At 42.9% G+C, this 24,778-nt stretch overlaps 1 protein-coding gene across 2 annotated transcripts in view; it reads left to right on the top strand.

The window, feature by feature from the left end:
• LOC125623041 (ephrin type-B receptor 5) overlaps nucleotides 1-24,778 on the top strand; it is a 131,902-nt gene that overhangs the window by 42,160 nt on the left and 64,964 nt on the right. Inside the window, exons 3-5 of one of the 2 annotated variants that reach the window (XM_048821890.2) lie at nucleotides 9,649-9,713; nucleotides 10,553-11,249; nucleotides 15,297-15,927. In XM_048821890.2, coding sequence (XP_048677847.1) covers nucleotides 9,649-9,713; nucleotides 10,553-11,249; nucleotides 15,297-15,385 — 851 coding nt within the window. In that variant the 3' untranslated portion in view covers nucleotides 15,386-15,927. Of the gene's footprint in view, nucleotides 1-9,648; nucleotides 9,714-10,552; nucleotides 11,250-15,296; nucleotides 15,928-24,778 lie in introns of those variants that run through there. The other variant, XM_048821883.2, reaches the window with a different exon arrangement.

Genomic DNA, 24,778 nt, shown 5'->3' with positions numbered 1-24,778 from the left:
CCAGGGACTTGCCAAGAACGGGGTGAGCAGCCACCCCCCCCACCCCCCGGCAATTCAGAATGAATCCTGGGTTCCTTCAGCATAAGAGGGGGACACTAGACTGAAGACACTTGACACAGATTTGACACCCTGACACGTCAGCTTCACTGCAATGGAACCCAAACCCCTTGAAATTTCACAGGTGTAGTCTTAAATAGACTAGGTAGACTAGAATAGATAGAACATCTGTAGAAAATGTGGGCAAGATGTTTTGGAGATGGATATTTTTTGTAGCCTCTTCACTGCTTGAACATTATAACAGGGTTCTGGAGACAACCCACCAGAATTAAGGTTGCATAAATTTCCATGATGATTCCGTTTCCAGACATTTACAGCTTTGAGAAGCTATTACATTTGTGGGCTGAGATTTCCTGATTTGGTTTCAAGGTGAACATTTTGTTTCCTTGAAACGTTTCAAGGGGAGAATTTTTTTTTTTTTTTCAGTGAAAGGGAAATGGGAGGGAAATGTCTCTATTTGCAGCCTTTCCCCTAAGGTGTGGCTCAAGCCCCACCTTTTTCCTCCCTCTCACCCTCAGTGGTATTGCTTCTGGGTTCTTTATCTTGGCATCTGGTGCCTCCACCCACGGGGGACCCCGCTAGTGCCTGGAACACAAGAGCTCTGTCCCTTGGGAAAATGTTTTCTGTCAAATAATATAGTAGGAGTGTAGTCCAGTACACAGGGAATAAAATAATTATCACAATCCCAAAAGTAACAATACAGCAACAGGGGGGACTTTATTAGGTAAATGATATCCCACAAAGGATAGGGGATTATGAATGAATGGGAGTAACTAGAATAATAAAATATCAACAATATCTTAAACCCTCCCCCTCCCCAGATTTAGATGGGCCCAGCTCCCTCCTAGCACCTGCCTAGGCAGATGGTGGATAGGGAGTCAGTTCTTTACTGGGTGATACAGCACCGTAATCATTGGTCAACTTAAAACTCACAAGCAAAATAAATAACATGGATTTCTTACATGATCTCCACCCCCAGAAGGGTAGGATTGTGCTGAGGCTCCCTGGTCTGGAGTCCATTGGAAGGTGAAGCTGGCTCTCGGCAGCCTAACTCAGGGTATCTCTTCACTACCAACGTGAATGCGCTGCTGCGGCAGCGCTGCCATGGTAGTGCTTTCACGTTGCTGTGTAGTTGTGGCATCAGCGCTGGGAGAGTTTTACTCTCCTAAGCGCTGTAAAAAAACCACCCCCACGAGGGGAGTAGCTCCCAGCGCAGAGAGTGCGGCTCCCACTGCTGGGGCACTGTCTACACTGCCACCTTACAGCACTGAAACTTGCATCACCCCTGAGCAAGACAGGTTCAGCGCTGTAAAGTAGCAATGTAGACAAGGCCTTAGAATCACTCCTGAACCTCCTGGCTTGCTAGTCTCTGCTGGGCTGATGCCGTTTAATGACCCAGTAACCTCCCACTGAGTTCAAATTTCCCTTTGGGTAGGAATGGGAAGTTGAATGGGGACCTGCCAGGCTGAGATGCTTCTTTCTCCGCCCCAACAGACAACACCAAAAGTAAAACCAAACCCTTTGTCTTTGAGTTCTTGTTTATGATTAGTTCTTGATGTAACTTCCAGCTTGTTCTAACTCCGTCCTGGACTCTAGACAATCTGGAAAACAAACTCCTGAACCGTTGTAGCCATTGCTGATGTAGTGCAGGGGTAAGTCCTCTAGATCAGTGGTTTTCAGTCTTTTTTCATTTGTGGACCCCTAAAAAATTTTGAACAGAGGTGGGAATCCTTTGGAAATCTTAGACATAGTCTGGGACCCCCAGGTGTCTGTGGACCACAGGTTGAAAACTACTGCACTAAAGGCTCACTGTAATATTCCAGGAACAACCAACTCCATGGTGGGGGGGGAGTTACATTTTATGAACCATGCGTAAGAAAAACTTGCAGCTTTATATAATAGAGGCCAAATGATTGAGATTAGAGTTGTTTTGTCAGTGCAATAGCCCTCCCCAAGGAACAGTGTGCAGTCTTGTCATATAGAAAATTGGTTTTGATTTGACTGAGTTATAAATGTTTGAAAATCATGTACTGTTCGTGCAGTTGTGTGTTTGGTTTTTTTGGTTAAACTTGGTAAGTGCACACCTAAGGAAAAATGTGTTCTGTATGGGTGAGTGGCTAATTTTGCTTTACAGTGAACTGTCAAGACTACAGAATGGCTCCATACCACACTGGATAACCTTTCCAAATGTTTTGGGCAAATTCAAGATATGGTAAAAAGGATAATTCTGCTGCTTCAGTAGCATATCTTCCTACCAAAATGCCTCACTGGCATAAGAGAATATATATCGGGCTGTGAGCCCAGGCAGTCCTACATTCTACCCCTAACTCTTACACTGACTGAGCTTAATATAGTGAAAATCATCTTAAGTGCCCAACAGTAATCAATTGCTTGCTGGAGGAGGTCTTGTAATAACCTTGAGAAGAAATTATCTTTGAAGCAGTCTTTTAAATGGCATCTGCAAAGTAAAAAAAAAAAGAGGGCTCATACTTTATTCTGTATCAAGAAGGCCTGAAAGGTTTTATTTTTAAAGAACATTTTCGCTGTTTCATTCTCCTGCTTGTGTTTCGTATTAGAAATTTGGGTCCTGTCTAAGCTGGAAGACTCAATAAAGAACTAGTAAAATGATGACATCACAAGAGGCAAGAGTGTGGAGGCTGAACAGTTGAAAGGGGAACAGATTTTAGTGGGGCTGTTTAAAACTTTAGGAGCCTTTTTGTTTTTGTAAACATCTATTTAACTTCATTGACTAATGAACATTTTGGAGAAGAGAAGCTTGTATTAAAAGTTCAACACCCCTGACCGATCAAATGAAGAGTGAGTGCTTACATTATGCACTGTTTACACTCCCTAACAGATGCTCCAGCAAAACCAAGGAAAACCAGATACTCCTGATATTTCAAAGGCAAAAAACAGGCAGGAAAAAAATGTCAGGCCACTTTTATATGCCCTAAAGGGCAGCCTGACTGTAGTAGGACTATGCAGAAGAGGAGGTGCTTGACTCAGTAGCAAATGTTGCCAGGATCAGCCTTTCAGTTGTAGAAGAAAATATTTAATACTGTATTACTAGAGGAATAATAGGTGATCATATGATTAGATTATCACAATGCATATGCGGAGTAAAGTTGGGCATTTAGTCTTAACTTTCTTGACTTTCCTTTTCTGACTCATTAACTGTGTACAACCTGACACTAACATAGGGATTATTTTTTTTTTACACTGAAATTCCCCAATTTGAAAGCTTTTAAAAAACCAAAACAACCGCAACAACAAAGAAAGGAAAAAAGCAGGGTGGATTGATTTTAAATCCAAGTGATTTAAATTACTCACTTTAATCATGATTTAAATCAGCAAGCAGGAAATCTTGGTTTGCATAATCTATTTTAATCTTGTTTGCATTTGTACTTTTTAGCTATTTTCCTAAAAAAGGTTGATTCTCATTTGTCAACTATTAAAGGATGTTGATTTGCAACTAAACGTACCCTTTACACTTGCTAAATTTGGTACTTTTTTCTTGCTAATCCGAGGGTTCACTATTCAGTATACATTCATTGAAGCAGTTACATAGTTTAACATATTCAGATTTTTAATATTTACATTTTTGTATTATATTAGAAAATGGTTAATGATGTATGGTTTTCTAGTTGACTGATTTTTTTTTTACTAATGTTTAATGTTAAGCTGTATTTGGATGGAACTGGAATTTAATTAAAAATGAACAAAAAAAGAATTTTAGTTTTACATAACTAATAGAAAAAAATCTTAAATGTGGTGGATACATAAGAAAAAGGGAAGGGTATTTAAAAAAAAAAGTTTTATCTGTAGTTAGTGAATTGAACTGATTGTTACTGGTCACCATGTCCAACAAGATTTTAGAATTAGTAGATCTCATCCTGTCACACATTGCTTCAATTCATAGCATCGAAGGGGAAAATAGGCTGTCCTGCTTTTTCAACTCCCAATTGGTTTCTCAACTTTGAATGAAATAGTCATTTGAACTGAACTAGTTGGAAATGAAATGAGGAAAATATTCTCTCTGCACCTGCAAAAGAGACAACTACTATCAAAAGCTGGTTTATCAATTCAACAAACTTTGGTTCCTGGTGCTTAGCCAGTGACTTCCACTTGTTCAGTGGTATGGCTTTCTTTAAAATTTCAGCAACAAACATGTAGTGCTTGAATGTTATTTTTATTGAATGTAAATGATTTGAATAGATTACAGTAAAATTAGACCTTAATATAGGTTGTGATAATTTCAAATTTAATTTTAATTGGATTTATTTAAAAAATGTATTTAATTTAAATAACAAAATAGTATTTAAATTAAAAAAATATATTTTGTGTGTTTTTAAATTATCTATTTTTATCCACCCTAGAAAAAAAGGATTATCACTGTCCAAAGCTCCAGGTCTCTGCTGATTTACAGTTTGTGCAAATTTCTTAATCTCAGGCCATTTGGCGATCCTGACATCCTTGACAGAAGCTAGCAGAACCCTTGAATGGAGGCCTCATGTTCTGAGAAAAGAACACTCCTTAAAATTAGCAATTTCTGTATTAAAAGATCAGCATTTAGAATTTCACATCGGTATAACCTCTGCTTAATTACCTTAACTGCTTGGAATTAGCTAAATATATGTTAAATCTGTCCCAGTAACTTTCATATCAGTAACATAAGTAGAATATGGGTACAGAGATTCTCACTCATTAAAGAAAAAATTTGCAGCATTTTAAGGAAGGCATGTCCAACAAGAAATCCAACCTCCCAAGTCTCATTTGGGTCAATTTAGAACCCCCTCTCTTATATGACATGGTCTCTTCTATAACATTGCCCTATACTTTGTTATTTTGGGACTGCAGACTGTAAAGAAGTAATTTTTATTAAGAGTAAAGTCTGCTGCTGTATTTGATACTGAACTTATATGAAAATTGCTATTGGTGGGTACGTTTTTGAACTGTGTTCATAAGAGCTGCCATACTGGGTCAGACCATGGTCCATCTTGCCCATAATCCTGTCTCTGACAGTGGCCGGCACCAGAGCTTCAGGGGTAGTGTATAAAACAGGGCAATTATGGAGTGATTCATCCCATCTTCCCATGCCCAGTGTGGCAGTCAGCGGTTTAGGGCCGCTCCGAGCATGGGGTTGCATCCCTGACCATCTTGGCTAATAACCATTGTTTGGCTTTTCTTATTTGTTTTGCTTGTTTTATTTAGTCATTCTTTTAAAAAATAGCCACTACTATTAGGATGACACTCCAATCTGTCTTATTTCACTGCGCCACACTATTTTCCAGAACTGGACGTATTTCTAAACTGGTTAAAGCTGGACTGTGGTATCTGTGTATTTTTTACCATAATATTTCTTATTGCCACCTAAATAAAAAAAAATATGTAAAAAAAAGAGACAGCCAATAGCCAGAAAAATCAATATTTTAACTTTATTATGACAGTTTGAATATAGGTCACCTGAAAAATACAAATTAGTTCCCCTGTTATGAGACATTGCAAACAAGAAATCATAAAATTGCACAGTGTTAATGCTGTTCTATAAACTTATTTCTAGTTTATAGGCAACAGATTGCAAGATCCTACAGTAATAAATTACTGCTCAGAGGTGTATCTGTCTGTATGAGGGGAACTAAAAAATCCTGTTGAATGTGTAGTATATTCCTGCTGAGAGAATTATTAAAATTGCTATCCTGAAGAGAAGAGAGCTCAACATGTAAAATGTGTAAGTGTTGAATCCTGAGGGCTGTGGGTTTCCAGAAGGCAATGGGAGTTTTAGCTACTCAGCAGCTCTCAAAAGATATGCTGGATAATGAAGAGAATGAAATTAAATGTAGCATTTCATAATGAAAATAATATTAAAAGATGCAACACAGGTGTATCAAAGGCTGCTGAAACAACTCTATGATATGTAGATTACTTGAGAATGTTTTGAGAGAGGCAGTTTTAAGGTGGCACATGTTTCACACTGTTATATCCTGAATTCTGATCCATTTGCTGGGTGACCATAATGTGGTGTGAAAGTAGTTTCTTACATTTTAGTTTCCTTATTTGGCTTGTCATGACTCCAAAGTGACTAGGTCTAGGAACTCCCCATTTGTTTTAATATGTTGGCTTTGGCAAGGATTGGTGCCTTTGACCAGAATTTTGGGGTTTGTGGGTATAATTATTTTCTAATTTGGGGTTTTGTGGGAGGGGTCTACAGGAAGCCATGATGGGCAAGGGATGGGGCTAGTTTTGGGAGAGTGAGAGGGGGAAAGATCGAGGTGGGGGGGGCAGGGAACTGTGTAGGAGGGAGTAAAAACCAATGAGGAGTCCTTGTGGCACCTTAGAGATTAACAGATTTATTTGGGCATAAGCTTTCGTGGGCTATAACCCACTTCATCAGATGCATGGAGTGGAAAATACAGTAGGAAGGTATAAATACACAGCACATGAAAAGGTGGGAGTTGCCTTACCGAGTGGGGGGGGGGGAGGGGGGTCAGTGCTAACGAGACCAGTTCAATTAGGGTGGATGTGGCCCATTTCCAACAGTAGACAAGAAGGGGTGAATATCAACAGAGGAAAATTATTTTTTTGTAGTGACCCAGCCATTCCCAGGCCTAATTTGATGGTGTCAAGTTTGCAAATTAATTCCAGTTCTGCAGTTTCTCACTGAAGTCTGTGTTTTTGAAATTTTTGTTGTTGAAGAATTGCCAGTTTTAAGGCTGTTATTAAGTGTCCAGGGAGATTGAAGTGCTCTCCTACAGGTTTTTGAATGTTACAATTTTTGATGTCTGATTTGTGTCCATTATTTGTTTGCGTAGAGACTGTCTGTCTGATTTGTCCCATGTATATGGCAGAGGGGCATTGCTGGCGGGAGTGTGCAAAGAAAAGAGACAAGAGGAGAGTATAGGAGGGAATGAGCAACATGAGGTATTGAGAGGAAATAAGGTCCACCTAGCAGCATTTTTACCCTTTCCCAAATAAATCTACTAAATCCACTTTACATGCCCCTCCCTACATGATGATGGGAGAATCAGGGACCTTAATGAAAGGGGGGAGGCGATGGAAGCTCCTATCTGGGAGACATAGGAAGCCATATGGAGAGGGGGTGAAACAGATTGATGAGCAACATGGACCGTTCCTGTGAGCTCCGCAGGGAATCCTGTCACTAAGCAATTCTTAAATGTTTTGTAAAAATGTAAGGAAATTCCTGGCCAAAATCTTTGGTAAATTTGAAGTAATCCCTTAAAAATCTTCCCAATGTGAACAGTTCTTAGTTTGAGTCAATATATTCAGAATAGAGAAGGAGAGAATGGAAATTCCTCTTTATCCCCTTTCCTTTTTATCTTGCCCCATAATTTGAGAACAAGGGGTGACTATGAAATGAATGAGTAGTCAAGTTAGAATGAACGAATAGTCAAGGGAATGCATTTTAGGCAGAATATCATTAACCAGTGGAATTCACTGCTATGGAAAGTCATGGAGATCGATACTGTAGCTGGATTTGGGGGGAGGAGGAAGGGAGAGTGGACAGTTTTATGATCAATAATTTTTTGTGTGTGAGCACTAAAATAACAGTAAGGATAACAAGATTGTCAAATCTTATAAGACTTAAGATTGCTTCATGGATCAAGGAGGGATGTTAACGCAGTATAGAATGTTGCTCAGTTGACTGGAATGTTGTATGAGGAACTTTTGTCTTCTGCTAAAATATTCGGTGGTGTCCCCTGCCAGAGATGGGGTACAGGACTAAAAGGATCAAGTGATGTGATCTGGTATGGATACTACATTAGGTAGGATATTGCACTAGATAGATTGTTGGTCTGATCTAACATGGCGGGAGGCTGGATTCCTAGCAGGATCTATTTTCCCTCCATGATGGGGTACTGGACTAAACAGAGCAGTGGTGTGATCTGTGTTGGTGGAAGGCAGGATCCTGGATGAGGTAGGCCACTAGTCTGACTAAATGTGGCAGGGACGCAGGATTAGATGGGACCATTGATCTGATCCAGGACATGCAGCCATTGAGAGTGGGGAAGAGGAGGGGAAACAGTGCTGTGCTTGTAAATGTCCTGCACTCTTGTTGCATACCTTTGCATTGGAGTTATGTCATTGGAGGGCCATGTTCCCCACATGTGCCGTGCATGCACAGTCTTGTCTGTTTCTGATGCATCTTGTCTTTTTTAAATATTCACCATTGGAGGGAGAGCCCTGTCAGCTCCAGGCTGCATGTATCCGTTAGTCCGTGAAATATCCATGCGCTCGATAAAGATTACCTGGGTCACTGGAGAGAAGCCATCTGGGGAATATACTGCCTGCCAGCAGCCCGGGGCCCAGGCTTTCTTTCTTCTCAGATTTTCATGCTCTGCGTTTGGGTACACTTAAGCAGAGGGAATGACTCAAACCTGATTTAGAAAATGTTCTTTGTTCATCAAAAAATAAACCCATTGGCTGTTCCATCAGAATGAAGCCATGCCCCGGGAACATGCTGGTGAAGCAAAGAGATGTCAAAGTGCCACCCCAGTGCCAGATTGTGCCATTCAGGCACTGATGACTATGGTGTGGTGCAGAGTTGGAGCACCTCAGAGGTGGCTTAGGGAAGGATTGTGCCTCATGGAGGAGAGATGTGGCCCTGCTTCCTCCCTGCCTCCTTTGGTGTGATGTGCATCCCTAAAAGCATACAAAGGGAGAAATCCCTGCACTCACTTGATTCTGCTGTTGTGTCCTCCTTGGGCTCCCCCCCTCTATAAAGCCTTGGGACATGCTCACCTTTAATATTCTTTTCACAAAGTTGTTTTAAATGGTATTTCCTAATTTTTATAGAAAACAAAATGAAAGAGAAACAGTAACAAACAAGCAAACGGAATTTTAAATTCCAGGCCTTCAGAGTGCTGTTGACTCGCAAAAAATACCAGCATGTGTAAATACCATACAATGACCTTCCACCCTTCTCCTTTCTTACTGGTCTCAGAAATGAGGTGCATTGATGTGGGATATTTGTGTGTGTAGCTTATGCTACTGTAGCCAGTGCTGTACTGCTTTGGACCTAAATAGAGGACTTTAATCTCCAAGGGTAATGAAGTTTGGCATCTTCCACCAGGGCTAAAATTTCTTAGGAAAGAAATGTAGAATGGTTGCTTGGATAGGGCTTGATCCTTGGAGGTGCCAAGTATACTGGACTCCTGGGAAAGTCAATAGGTTGTAAGAGACTTGGCCAAAATCATTTAACAGTGGCAATTGGTGGAGCTGGGATTAAAACACAGCCTTTGCATCTGGTGCCTTAACCACTGGATCAAGCTGAATCCCAGAGATCATCCACTGAGTCACTGAATTGTAGACCTTTCCCTAGATCATAGGGGAAAGCTGGGAACCGAATTCTGACTCCTGGATGAGGCCAGGCATTATCTCAGAACACAGATCTCTCTGCGAGTGGGGTATGTGGGGCTGGGAACACAGTATATTCCCTCCAGGGGATGAGATGCAGGAAGGAGTCTTGTAGGGAACATATCGAGTTTGAGCAGCTGATGCTTGGAAAAGCACAAAAGACTATATATATATATATATATATATATATATAATATAATTTTTTTTAAAAAAAAACAGAAATACTTCTGGATACAACAGGAGAGACCTCGGAAATCGGCTGGACCACCCACCCTCCTGATGGGGTAAGTGCTCCCTGACCCTCTTTCTTCCTCCACCAACTGTGGGAGGGCTTACACAGCCATCGGGGAAGGTGGGGTTGGAGCAGAATAGGTTTCTTTTCCAGTTTTCTTGCATATGGAGTATCCAAAGTGCTTTACATTGTGCTGACTCAGATACTGGACCACACAGGCAAAGGCATTAGAAGCATGTAACTGAGAGAGTGGGATACTAGAGCTACAATCTTAGGTTCATTTCCAGCTCTCTTGGTGTTTTTCCCTGTTCAGAAGTACTTATGAAATCTTCAGCTTCCACAGGGACAGCCCAGCTGAGTCAGAGCTGGGTGCAAGGGGGCTGTGTTTAACACCTTCTCCAATGGATGCTCTGTCTCTGTTTTGCACTGACTGTCTCTCTTTTGTGTGTGTCTTCTCTGTCTTAAGATGGGAAAGGCGAGGGCAAACAGAGTTGTCGCCATGGCATTTAGAATGCTAACATTGCACAGCAGTATCCCATTTCCCCCTAGTATTCTCCAGCAGTGCCGGCCTGGGGTACTCCCTGCCCAACAGAGGGTTGAACTGAACTTTGTTTAACACCTCCACTGCAGGGAAGCCCCTCTAACAGTGCAGCAGTCCTTGCTCTGAGTGCTTTTAGCATCAGGCATCAGCCCAAGTCCCAGTGTGGGGCCCCAGCACTGTTTGCCCAAGAGGCAAGTAGAAAGCTCAGATAGAAGGAGCCTCTTGTAGAGGTATTGAGTCCTGGTCCCTGTGATCCAGAGACCAGTGATCATTATATCCCAGATTTGCCGCATGTTTGAAACCCCTCTAACAACTTCTCCACCTCTCTCTCTGCTGCCTATTCGTTACAGTGGGACGAGGTGAGTGTCCTGGACGACAAGAAGCTCCTGATCCGAACCTTTGAGGTCTGCAATGTGGCTGAGCCAGGCCAAAATAACTGGCTGCGCACTCACTTCATAGAGCGGTGTGGGGCCCACCGAGTCCACGTCCGTCTCCGCTTCTCAGTGCGTGACTGTGCCAGCATGCGGACCGTGGCTTCTTCCTGCAAGGAGACCTTCACCCTCTATTACTACCAGGCAGAAACCGACATGGCTACGCAGGATCTGCCTGAATGGCGCGAGGGGCCCTGGACCAAGGTGGATACCATTGCAGCTGACGAAAGCTTCTCACAGGTGGACAGCACTGGGAAGGTGGTGAAGATGAATGTCAAGGTGCGCAGCTTTGGGCCGCTCACCCAGCGTGGCTTCTACCTGGCTTTCCAGGACTCAGGGGCCTGCATGTCACTGGTGGCTGTACAAGTCTTCTTCTACAAGTGCCCAGCTGTGGTGAGGGGGTTTGCCTCCTTCCCTGAGACCTTTGCCGGTGGGGAGAGGACCTCGCTGGTGGAGGCAGTGGGGACCTGTGTGGCAGACGCAGAGGAGGCAAGTACGGCAGGGTCCTCTGGTGTCAGGCTGCACTGCAATGGGGAAGGCGAGTGGATGGTGGCCATTGGGAGTTGCACCTGCAGGCCTGGCTACCAACCTGCTAACGACGAAGGAGCCTGCAAAGGTGAGAGACTACCTCCTTCCCCCACACTACCTATACCTTTTCCTGTTGGGTTTATAAGCCACAGAGAGCAGTTGTTGAAAGGTGCCAGAATGAGACCCCTGGAGAGCAAATCCTCTCCCCACCCCAGAGCAGGCATAACAGCAACCTCTTCACAATCAGTGAGTCTCAGCCCTGACTTAGGCTGACCTGACCTGGCACTTCTAGGGCCAAAGAGGGGGGGTTTGAGCCTCCATGGCCCATTCAGGGCTCAGCTTCTGTGCTGAGGCTGCCAGCATATAGTGCCAGCGATGATGATTGGTGTGAAAAGATCAGCCGCCCACTAGGAATTGGACTCAACCCCTACTTCATCCTCAGTTCACACAAGACTCAGATTGGGCCTAAACCTGGGCAGTCCTGAGCATCCACATTCCACACTGAGTTTAAGATTTCCTGACTCTTAACCCTGTGCTCAGTCCCTTAGACTAAACTGCTTCTTAAGTGGTTTATATACAATGTAGATTCCTACTATGCTCCATCCAGCACTGACGGGCAGCCACCTCAGCACATAGCAACACAACACAGCAGTTTAGGTCAATGCGAGAAATAAGAGTAATGTATTATTTAGTTTCAACTGCAGGGGCAATTGTACACAGTCAGAATGTAATCTACCCAAATAAGAAATTGGCCAGGACATTGGGATTAAGATTCCTGTGGTCAATGCCCAGTGAAAAACGGTATGAGGTTTTTAAAGAACCTTATTTATATCACCTTGTACATGCATTATGTGAATTGATCGAGGGTGCAGTTAAGATTTTAGATGCATATCAATTAAGTCACAACCTTATCAAAGTATTGTCATAAATGTAATAAAGTTAAATTGAAAAATCAAAAACAAAGTTTGACAGTTGGGAAATTCGTAGTGCAGGTGATCTGCAAAGGAAAAAAAAATTGCTCTGTGACTTTTTATTTGTTTCATGTTTTAAAATGGATTGAAAAGTGGAGGCCTATTTCTCCTACTTGTTTTTCACCTTAGAAACAAGTGCCAAGTCCCATCTTTCCTGTTTTTGCTGGAAGGCTTTCTGGCTGACTCAGGGCTTGTCTCGACTTGGAAAACTGGTGCTTTTTGCAACGCAGTTAACTCAGTCAAGCTAGCTAAACTCTATTGAAATCTCCACTTAACACCAATGTAGACAAAGTTTAACACATTCAGCTTGATTAGACCTGCTAACTTCAAGCTAAAGTGTTAAAATGTCTGTCTTTTTCACCGTCAGCAATAACTGAAGTGCAGGAAGGTCTGGCCTGGTTCCTCCAGTCCCTCTGTCCCCAGTTGAGCAGTAAGAATAACTGTCCAATCTCAAAAGTCCATCTACCTGACAGTGCACTCCAGTGTGTTGCTATCATTGGCATCTTTTGCCTTGTGGCATGCACCTTTCAGGTTTTTGATTCTTCACCTGTACTGAATTCCCATCCAGTAAATCCTCTCCTCTGCCAGGTTCTTGGAGATGTTCTTGTAGACATGTTGATTTTGGGTACATCTCCTCAAATCATGCTGTTTAGTGACCTCACACCAGATATCCACCAGAACCTTAGTGTCAGCCTCTGGCCAGCTGGCAACAGGCTGAGAGAAGGAACTCCCAGATGGCATTGCTGTTCAAATGCTGTGTAGAAATGGAGCAGGCTGCCTGGATTATGGGGTTTAAACATCTCAGTGTATATAAACTGGTAGGTGACTTCTGGTGCAGGAGAAAGGAGTAGGTTCTTAGCAAGCTTCTGGAGACAGGGACTATCTTTTTTTGTTCTGAGTTTCTACAGTGTCTCGCTCCCAGAATAGGGTATTGGGGGGGGGGGGGAAGCATTGGAGGACTGTCAGGATCTGAGTTAGGTAGCCTCCATCTACACTGCAAAGTGGGTGGGTTAGCTTGAGTTAAAGCAGAACTCGGGCTCTAATCTATACCCACAGCCAGGCCAGCTAACTCTGATTCAAAGCACCTCCAAACCCGGCTCAGAGGTTTTTGTGTGTGGATGGTTTTGTGAGTTGGACTAAAATCCATGTGAGAGCCTGGGTTAACTCTGCAGTGAAGACATAAGCAGTGATGTGAAGCTGGCTTCTAGATCTGTACTGTATATACACCATAATGGGTGATACATTTCTAGGTGATATGGTACTTCCAATATGAATCAGAATTAAAATCAAGTTACTCCAGTACTGAGGGTATCCCACTAGCTCTTCTTCAATATCTTTTCTGTTTTTACATCATGGTAGCTGAAAAGGCAATACTGGAAGTGTGTATGAGGTATGCTTGTTAAGTGTAAGGCAATTATTAGGGATTAGCTAAAAGATGAGACCTATTACATAGTCAGAGCTAAGATTTTGTGGAGCCCTCACTTTGAATTTCTAGGCTTCCAAGTATTTTGTGGTTTTCAAGTAATTACAATGTTCTGATAAAAACAACAAGGAGTCTGGTGGCACCTTAAAGACTAACAGATTTATTTGGACATAAGCTTTCGTGGGTAAAAAAACCACTTCTTCAGATGCATCAATGTTCTAAGTTCACTAATTAAACTGGAATTTATTTACAACATTAAATGTATCTTAAAGGTCAGCCCCCCATCCTGGGAATTTTTTTACCTTTTTAAAAAAAATGTGAAAACATGCTTTAGATAGACAACATTTTATGTAAAGGCTATACGATGGTTTTCAAAAACGGGTGACCAAAGTTTGACTCCTAAAACCATATTTAGGTAACTAGCAAGGGTCCTGATTTTCAAAAGTAGTCAGCACCCAACAGTCTCATTGAAACTGTTGGGTGCTCTCCCTTTTTGAACATCAAACCACTTATTTAGGTAGACTATGGACTTAGAAGCCCAATTTTAGGCACCCACTTTTGAATATCTTGACCCATATATTCAAATGAGACATGCATTTCTTAAGCCAGAGTGCTTGGACTTAATAGGGAGTTCAAATGCTACCGGCTTTGCTGGAAAAGCATGTGATTTTCTTGAAATGGAATGGTTTGGCTGATGTAGTTTATCGAACAAATTATTTGTATTTATCTAAAAAAACTACATGCGAAGGATTAAGGGTTTCCTAAATTATGCACAACCCCTTTAGGTTTTACTTCCAGCTTCCTTTTTTAAGAGCTTTCCTCCTCCATTCCTACATGCTTTATCTTAAGCAATTATGAAGTCTCCTAAGATTTCCCAAATTATTCCCCTCCACAGGTCTTTGTTAACAATCACTTCCATTTAAGTTCAAGTAAATCTGGCTTTTACTTCTCGTTGCTTAAACACCTGAAGTGACAGGTCCTGTGAAAGCTCCGCTGCCCTGTCTATTGCAGTTCAATTTGAATGTGTACACTAATGATGTACCAAACCAGTCCTGAAGGAGTACATTAAATAAAACACGCATACCTTCATTTAGCTTTCAATTAAACATTTCCCTGGGCGATAGCATCAAGACAAATAGGTACCTTGTACAATACTCTTAAAACATGCTCATACACATTTCTGAAGGCTAATAGTGACAGTAATAGTGTTAATGATAGCTTCACAGTTTGAACTCATTTCAAAATTAACAGAGTTTCTAATAAGCAAGTATGTGCTTTCTTTAAAGATAAGGTAGAGTTAAAATATTTTCTGTTTTTAATCTCCTTGAAGCATATTGAAAGCAGAAGACTTGCTTATTTTGTCTGCACTTTTGCCCTTTTCCCTAGTTTATGGTTACGCATTTTCTCTTCCCTTGCTTTCCTTTGAAGACAACCAGACTACTTCCATAATCTCATTTGGGAAAGTTGTCTAAGACATAGTGTCTGCATTTTGGCCATACTTTTCTACACTGGTGGAGGTTGCTATCACTGTCATCCTTTGTCATATTTCTGATTGGATTTTTGAATTTCATATAGTTTTCTTGATGCTGTATTGTTTTCTTCAAGTTTTCCTGCACTTTTGGTATGCACTTTGCCCCAAAGTGAGTCCTATTTCTCCTCTTAAATAGAAAAGATAAACTTGTCTACTTGATGGCTGCCCTAGAAAAGACCAACTGACTTTTACTTCCTTTTATTCCTTCAGAGATTGAACCTGCCCCATTGAAAGCAACAGAAGCTTTGCCATTGACTTCAGTGGGTGCAGGGTCTGGCAAATATAGAGGGAAAAAATAGAGCCGCCCTGAGTGGATGTTTCAGAGATGGAGAGAATGAGTTTCCTGAGGGGAAGTCTTCAGTTGTATTATTTATAGTATTTATACATCTATAGTATTTCTCAAAGATCAAGGATAATGGAAGAACTTTGTACCACAAAAACTTGTGGGCTCTAGGCTGAGACTGTTTTTACTCTATTATTGGTGTGGCCTGACCTAGTTCTGTGTCTTTGTATTTGTGTCTTCCTAAATGGAAATAGTTTTCCTCCCAAACCTTGTCCTATCCACTTTTGCAGTTATACATTAACCAGTTAGCCCTTGCTGGAACAAATACTTAGCTCAAGTCCATCACTGTACTCTGAACCTGGGTCCACACAGGTCAGGAAAAAAGTGGCTTTAAAGTGACTGGTCACTTGTTTACAACTGCATGTGGTAACATTAATATTGTAAAAAAGAAGCTAGAAGAATATTTTTACAAATATATGTGTAATTTGTATTCAATTCTGCTGAATCAGGTGTAATGCTTCATTGGGATGGACTAGATTTAAAAAATGAATAAAGTATCTCCTAGTATTAGCAACAATTTGTTATCAATCTAATAATCTTTTAATAAAGATGCATTAGCTTTATATATTGCATTCTCTTTGATTAAAAATGATTTATAACTGCAAGGGATATAATGATGCATGCAATGAGTATTGAGATTTGTTTGTTATTTATCAGACAAAAAACTTAGTTAAGGTAGCATTTCTGAAAGCCAGGTTACACTTAACCTACTCCCCCCACACTCCAAAACAACAAATGAACCAGAACAGTTATTGCCTCCACATGGCTATGTGATCACTCCATGTAAAGCTAACATATGTGTAAAGAGTATCTCGGCTAACGTGACGTGATAGAGACTTTACATGAAATGGGGGTGGGGATTTCTATCATTATGGAGCGTAAGAGGCCGTGTGCTGGTGATACTCTTTGAATAGGTTGCTCATATGTTGTGAGTGGGCAGGTGCATACAGTCATAGTGTGAACAGGTAGATTCCCCATCCTGTTCCAGGCAGGAGGTACTCAGTTTGAATATGGTCCAAACCTGCCCCCTTCCTGGAGTTTGCCTTTATTGTTCACTTAAATAGCAAAACAAAATACAAATCACAATCTAAGCTTCCTTCTCAATTTAATTGGTCTTAAGGCTTTCCCCGTGAGATCCTTTTATCCCTGCTCTTAGTTCCCTTCCCAGTGAGACCATCAACCCCTTTTACATCCTGGGTTAGAGATCAATCAGACCCACTGGTCTGGCTGTGATGAGTCAGCAAAATATCTCTGCATTAATATGCAGGGTCTTAGAACCTGCCACTCCAATTATTAAAATACATGACAATGTTAGTGGTAAAGATGCATGGTGTGCAGACACTGTTTTCACAGGGTCTCTCTCTCTCCGTCCCCCATTCAAAGGTTTCCTACTTGTACAATGAGGATAACTATCTCACAGGAAAGGATGTTATGGAGGAGCTATAAGGGAAATGTATTATTACGGTCACATGGTGTGACAAAAACTGGGAATTAGAAAGGGTCAGGATCTGAACTTTGAGTGTTAAAAATCTGAACCCATATCTGGATGTCAGAAATGGCCCCTTTCTTTCAAATAGGCTGAATGAAAACCCTAGATCTGAAGAGCCTGAATGTAGGTTCAGAATCTGGACCTGAATTTTATGGCTTGAGCCCATCCAACTATGCAAGAATATAACTCAGGTGTGCATGGTGCTCAGTACACTAGGCTGCACTGTATGTAGGTCTATTATTGTATTGCTGGTCTATTATTGTATTGCTGGTCCTAATGTACTTTTTAGGTATATCTGGACTGCAAAGAAAAACCCACAGTGCTGAGTCTCAGAACCTAGGTTAATTGACTTGGGCTTGTGGGGCTGAAAATAAGTGTAGATGGCCCTCCTCAAGTTGGAGCCCAGGCTCTGAGACCCACTCCCCACTCCAGGTTTCAGATCCTAAGCCCCAGTCTAGTGGGAACATCTACACCACTATTTTTAGCCCTGCAGCCTGAATCCAGTAGGCCCAAGTCAGTTGTCCTGGGCTCTGAGACTTGGTGCCACAGGTTTTCCTTTGCAGTGTAGACATATACATAAAGTCTGTCAGACCCTTGGCATGCTTCATAAGGGTGGTGGTAGGGGGACTCTGGGAAGTTCATTGGGATTGGGCATTCCTAAATCTCTTTATTTCAAGTTGTTTAATTTCGAGAATATGTGCCCCAGTTCTTCGAAAATAGACTTATGTGACAGTTATGATCAAGAACTTTTGCATAAACCATACTTGAAGTTTCTAGGCCATCATCTTTGGAAAGATGATGTGGCAAAAAAGCATTCTAAGAATTTACTCAACCTGATGTTCAGCATCTCTGAAAGAGTTTGTGTAGTTTACCCCAAATTTGGTCTCCAATTTTTTCTCTGGCCAAACATCACCTGTCCAATACCTGCAGTGGAAAAGAACTTTTTTGAGGATTTTATGGAGGTCCAAAAATTGAGCTAATAATGGACAGTTGGTTCCAATGTCAACCACAGGGAGGCTATCACCCCTTGCATAATAACAGTGGTAATAAAGAGCCCAATTCTGCTGAATTTACATGGAGTAGTACCTTACTCCATGAGTAATCTCATTGATTGTAGTTCATAACTGACATCCTGATAATCTGCTTCCAACATTTCATGACAGAAATGCCTGGCTCTGACAGATGGTGCAGAGCTGGTCTTTCAATGCCACTGTAGAAATTGTGGACTGAAATTTCGTTACAACTAGGGCTGTCAATTAATCACAGTTAATGCACGTGATTAACTCAAAAAATTAATCACGATTAATTGCACTTATAACAATAGAATACCAATTGAAATTTATTAAATATTTTGGATGTTTTTCTACATTTTCAATATTGATTTCAATTACAACACAACACAAAGTGCACAGAGCTCACTTCATATATTTGAAATAAAAAATATACACTGTAAAAGTGATAAAAGAAATAGTATTTTTCAGTTCACCTCATACAAGTACTGTAGTGCAATCTCTTTATCGTAAAAGTGTAACTACAAATGCAGATTTTTTTGGTTACATAACTGCACTCAAAAACAAAACAGTGTAAAAACTTTAGAGCCTACAAGTTTGTGCAGTCCTACTTCTTTTTCTGCCAATCGCTAAGACAAACCAGTTTGTTTACAATGACGGGAGATACTGCTGCTTACTTCTTTACAATGTCACCTGAAAATGAGAATAGGCGTTCTCATGGCACGTTTGTAGCCGGCGTTGCAAGGTATTTACATGCCAGATATGCTAAACATTTGTATGCCCCTTCATGCTTCAGCCACCATTCCAGAGGACATGCATCCATGCTGATGATGCTTATTAAAAAACTAATGCATCAATTAAATTTGTGACTGTACTCCTTGTGGGGAGAATTGTATGTCTCCTGCTCTGTTTTACCCGCATTTTGCATATATTTCATGTTATAGCAGTCTTGGATGATGACCCAGCACATGTTCATTTTAAGAACACTTTCACAACAGATTTGACAAAACGCAAAGAAGGAGAATTTAAAAATAGCTTCAGCACTCGACCCAAGGTTTAAGAATCTGATGTGCCGTCCAAAATCTGAGAGGGACGAGGTGTGGAGCATGCTTTTAGAAGTCTTAAAAGAGCAACGCTCTGATGCGGAAACTACAGAACCCAAACCACCAAACAAGAAAATCAACCTTCTGCTGGTGGCATCTGACTCAATGATGAAAATGAATATGCATCAGTCCACTCTGCTTTGGATCGTTATCAAACAGAACCCATCATCAGCATGGAAGCATATCCTCTGGAATGGCGGTTGAAGCATGAAGGGACATATGAATCTTTAGTACATCTGGCATGTTACTATCTTGCAATGCCAACTACAACAGTGCCATCCAAACACCTGTTCTCACTTTCAGGTGACATTGTAAACAAGAAGAAGGCAGTATTATCTCCTGCAAATTGTAACCAACCTTGTTTGTCTGAGTGATTGGCTGACCAAGAAGTAGAACTGAGTGGACTTGTAGGCTCTAAAGTTTTACATTGTTTTATTTTTGAATACAGGTTTTTTTTGTACATAATTCTACATTTGTAAGTTCAACTTTCATGGTAAAGAGATTGCACTACAGTACTTGTATGAGGGAAATTGAAAAATACAATTGTTTTGTTTTTTACAGTGCAAATATTTGTAATAAAAATATAAAATGAGCACTGTACACTTTGTATTCTGTGTTGTAATTGAAATTAATATATTTGAAAATGTAGTAAACATCAAAAAATATTTAAAATAAATGGTATTCTATTGTTTATCGCAATTATTATTATTTTTTTTTTAGTCGCTTGACAGCCCTAATTACAACATTTACCCTGGAACATGATAGTGTTGGGCTGTTCTTGACTGGGTTTTGGGGAAAGGAAAGGAAAGGAAAGCTCTGTTCTTCTTCGAGTGATTGTTCATGTCGATTCCAATCAGGTGTGTGCATGCAGTGTGCCCGGTTGTCAGAAACTTTTTCCCTTAGCAGCACCCGTTGGGTCGGCCAGGGAGCCCCTGGAGTGGCGCCCAATATATGACCATACCAACCTGACCCTCCTTCAGTTCCTTCTTACCGGCCGTGGCGGTGTTGGAACTGCGTTAGCTTGATTGCCTGCAAGTCTTCCCTTAGCCATTTTTAGTTCTTCTTCACAGCTTTTCTTTTGTTTTATTTTTTGGTTTATTGTTTAGTACTATAGCTTTGGTGAGTGGGTTGTTCTCCCCGCACCCCTCCTTGGGCTCCAAGGCATGTCATCAACTCTGGCAACCCAGTCAGCACCATTGAGTCCAGAACCCAGCGCCTCTCCGGCGGGGCACTGCTTGGTGGAGGAGTTGGAACCCCCCTCCGCTTCAGATACTTTCAAGGCTTCAAGGTAGCTGATAGAAAGTACTGCGCCTCACCTCCTTACTGTTAGAGAGAAGCCTCTGGCACCGCTTAGACGGGTGCCATCTAGAGGCAAACTGGCAGTGATGAGATCCTCTTTCTCATCCGACCAGCACCATTCACTGCACTGTTCCAAGTCTACTTCACATGCTTGGGGTCTCCGGCACTGAGGAGTCGGCAATGGTCTCGATCACCCTCTATCACCAGGCACCGGGATACGGTACCGGACCACAGGAGCTGTTCCCCAGCACTGGACTTGCAGCACCGATCTAAGTCATGGGAAAGCCGACACTGATCATCTACATGGTTGTCGCGGTACCAATCCCGGACTTCCTCTTCTTAGCACCGACCACCGGCGCAGGGATCCTTGGCACCGCTGTGGTCATCGCCCTCAGGATCCTCGGACTCTGGGATCGGCTCCTACTATTCACGGCGCAGTAGGCACAGGCCGGACAAGTGCGGGAGGCACGCTCCTTCGTCCTGGCAACCACAGTGGCCACCCGCTGCACAATGGCCCTTCTGGACCCCCTAGGCTTACCATCAGGCCCAGGGTACTCCTCCAGGGTTTCTAGGTTCGTTATGTCGAGGCATCACCAGGCAGGGTCACCTACAGACAGAACCGCCCCTCGTAAGACAGAGGCGGCTCTATCCAGACCACCCCCACATACTACAGAGGGCCCAGGTCCCCCACATCCCAGGTCCCATTGGACCACGTTGCACCACTTGACACCAATGCTACCCAGGACCAACTTGAGCACATGGTGGGCCATGACAACCCTGTGCCACCACTGGCCTCCTCTTTGTCTTTGCCTGATGAGGCAATGATAGGAGTGTCCGCTTCAGGTCCTCCACCCATCAACCACAGGGTTCACCAGAACCTACTCCGCTGCATCGCCCGTAATATGGGCCTACAGGTGGAGGAAGTCATTGAGTCAAAAGACCCGGTAGTGGACATTCTTACTCCGGAGGGTCCTTCCAGGGTGGCGTTGCTAGTGATTAAGACTATTAGCAACAATTATAATGCTCTGTGGCAGACTCCAGGCTCCATTCCACCCACCGCCAGAGGTGTGGAAAGAAAATATTGTATCCCCTCTAACGGTTATGAATTCTTGTTCTCCCACCCACACTCTTGCTCCCTGGTAGTCTCTGCGGTGAATGAGAAGGAGCCTCAGGGACAACAGGCACTGGCTCCCAAGGCCAAAGAGGCCAAACAGATGGGCCCCTTCGGCAGGAAAATTTATGCTGCAGGGGATCTACAGCTGAGGATAGCTAACCAGTTTTAACTCGTGGAACTCCATGTCAAAATATAAGGAGTTACTCACCACTGAGTCAAAGGCTGAGTTCTCCGCTCTGTTTGAGGAGGGTAAGGCAGTTGCCAGGACATCCCTCACTCCACTCGGCCGACTCCACAGCATGTACCATCGCCTCAGGGGTGGTCATGAGGAGAACAGCTTGGCTCTAAGCATCCGGGTTTCCCCCGGAATCATAGAATATCAGGGTTGGAAGGGCCCTCAGGAGGTCATCTAGTCCAACCCACTGCTCAAAGCAGGACCAATCCCCAATTTTTACCCTGATCCCTAAATGGCCCACTCGAGGACTGAACTCACAACACTGGGTTTAGCAGGCCAATGCTCAAACCACTGAGCTATCCCTTCCCCCGAAGTTCATCAGACCCTTTCCTTTGAGGGTGCGGGGCTGTTTTCAGATCCGATAGATTCAAGGCTTCGCGGCCTTAAGAATTCCAGGGCAATGATGAAATCTCTGGGGATTCACACACCTGCTACACACCTTTCAAGCCTCAGCTGGTACAGCAGCAGAGGCAATACGAATACTGTAGGGGCAGGAATTCCAGGCATAGGCCTTCCAACCCTCCGTCAGGCCAAGGGCAGGGCCTGACCAAGCCATCGTTGGGACCCAAACAAGGATTTTTGAAGAGACGCCCAAGGACGGCGTACCAGCCATGATCATGGATCCTTCCCCCCATTTTTTGAACCATCTATCCCACTTCTACCGTGCATGATCCCATATAACATCAGACATGATCGGACATCAGACATGATCCCATATAACATCAGATCCCATATAGCATTGGGTTCTTCGCATGATAGAAGTGGGATATTCTCTTCACTGCTCCTTGTTCTGTCATCTGCCACCACTGAGAACAGCCTAGCTCCATCCTTTTTGGAACCCCCCTTCAGGTAGTTGAAGATTGCTATCAAATCCCCCCTCACTCTTCTCTTCTGCAGACTAAATAACCCAAGTTCCCTCAGCCTCTCCTCATAAGTCATGTGCCCCAGCCCCCTAATCATTTTCATTGCCCTCCACTGGACTCTCTGCAATTTGTCCACATCCCTTCTGTAGTGGGGGACCCAAAACTGGAAGCAATATCCAATGTGGCTGCCTCAATGCCAAATAGAGGGGAATAATCACTTCCCTCAATCTCCTGGTAATGCTCCTACTAATACAGCCGAATATGCCATTGGCCTTCTTGTCAACGAGGGCATACTGCTGGCTCATATCCAGCTTCTTGTCCACTGTAATCCCCAGGTCCTTTTCTGCAGAACTGCTGCTTAGCAAGTCGGTCCCCAGCCTGCAGCGGTGCATGGGATTCTTCTGTCCTAAGTGCAGGACTCTGCACTTGTCCTTCTTGAATCTCATCAGATTTCCTGTGGCGCAATCCTCCAATTTGTCCAGGTCACTCTGGACCCGATCCCAACCCTCCAGCAGATCTACCTCCCCCCAGTTTAGTGTCATCTGTGAACTTGCTGAGGGTGCAATTAATCCCATCATCCAGTTCATTGATAAAGATGTTGAACAACAGCGGCCCCAGGACCGACCCCTGGGGCACTCTGCTTGATACCGGCTGCCAACTAGACATCGAGCTGTTGATCCCTACCCGTTTAGCCTGACAATCTAGCCAGCTTTCTATCCAATTTATAGTCCATTCATCCAATCCATACCTTTTTAACTTGCTGGCAAGAATACTGTGGGAGACTGTATCAAAAGCTTTGCTAAAGTCAAGATATATGACGTCCACTGCTTTCCCCATTTCCACAGAGCGAGTTATCTCATCATAGAAGGCAATCAGGTTGGTCAGGTATGACTTGCCCTTGAAGAATCCGTGTGGACTGTTCCTGATCACCTTCCTCTCCTCCAATTGCTTCAAAATGGATTCCTTGAGGACCTGCTCCATGATTTTGCCAGGGACTGAAGTGAGGCTGACTGATCTGTAGTTCCCCCGGTTCTCTTTCTTCCCTTTTTTAAAGATGGGCACTATATTTGCCTTTTTCCAATTGTCTGGGACCTCCCCGGATCATGACAAATTTTCAAAGATAATAGCCAATGGCTCTGCAATCACATCCGCCAACTCCTTTAGCACTCTCAGATGCAGCACATCCGGCCCCATGGACTTGTGCTCATCGAGCTTTTCTAAATAGTCCCGAACCACTTCTTTCTCCACAGAGGGCTGGTCAGCTCCTCCCCATACTGTGTTGCCCAGTGCAGCAGTCTGGGAGCTAACCTTGTCTGAGGATGATTTATTGTCTGAGGATGATTTAGTTGGGGATTGGTCCTGCTTTGAGCAGGGGGTTGGACTAGATGCCTCCTGAGGTCCCTTCCAACTCTGATATTCTTTGATTCTAAGATGGAGGCAAAAAAAGCATTGAGTACATCAGCTTTTTCCACATCATCTGTCACTATGTTGCCCCCGTCATTCAATAAGGGTCTCACACTTTCCCTGATCATCATCTTGTTGCTGACATACCTGTAGAAAGCCTTCACATCCCTTGCTAGCTGCAACTCCAGTTGTGCCTTGGCCTTCCTGATTACACCCCTGCATGCTCAAGCAATATTTTTATACTCCTCCCCAGTCATCTGTCCAAATTTCCACTTCGTGTAAGCTTCCATTTTTAGGTTTAAGCTCACCGAAGATGTTAAGCCAAGTTGGCCGCCTGCCATATTTGCTATTCTTTCTGCACTTTGGGATGGTTTGTTCCTGCGCCCTCAATAAGGCTTCTTTATAATACAGCCAGCAGAAGAATGGAAATATAGGCTTGATCAATACTGATATGTAGGGAACCCCCTGGCACAAAAAGTATTGTTGCTGTCGTCTCAGCTACGTTCCATTGGGAGGAGGAGAATGAGTTTGAAATCAACTATCAAAACAGGCACTGAGCCTGCTCATTTACAGTGAAGCATTTTACCATATGTTATGTGGAAATAGGATTGTCTCCACCAGTCAGAGTGCTGGGATGCTGTGTACTTACTGAAGCAGAACTGTACACTTTCCCCCAGTTAAGGAATTCCCTGCACTCGGGTTGTGGGAGTCTGATTTGCATGATGGCTGTGCAGCTATTTCTTAACTGTAGAGTGACTATGCAAATCCCTCTACTCCGGACTGGCTACTATAATCCATCTGCTGAGACACTCTCTCCTTCGCTCAGAATCTT

Source organism: Caretta caretta, chromosome 1 (assembly GCF_965140235.1).
Source record: "Caretta caretta isolate rCarCar2 chromosome 1, rCarCar1.hap1, whole genome shotgun sequence".
NCBI classification, from domain to species: Eukaryota; Metazoa; Chordata; order Testudines; family Cheloniidae; genus Caretta; species Caretta caretta.
Note: the sequence above shows the minus strand (reverse complement) of the source record. Positions and strands in the feature narration are given on the sequence as shown.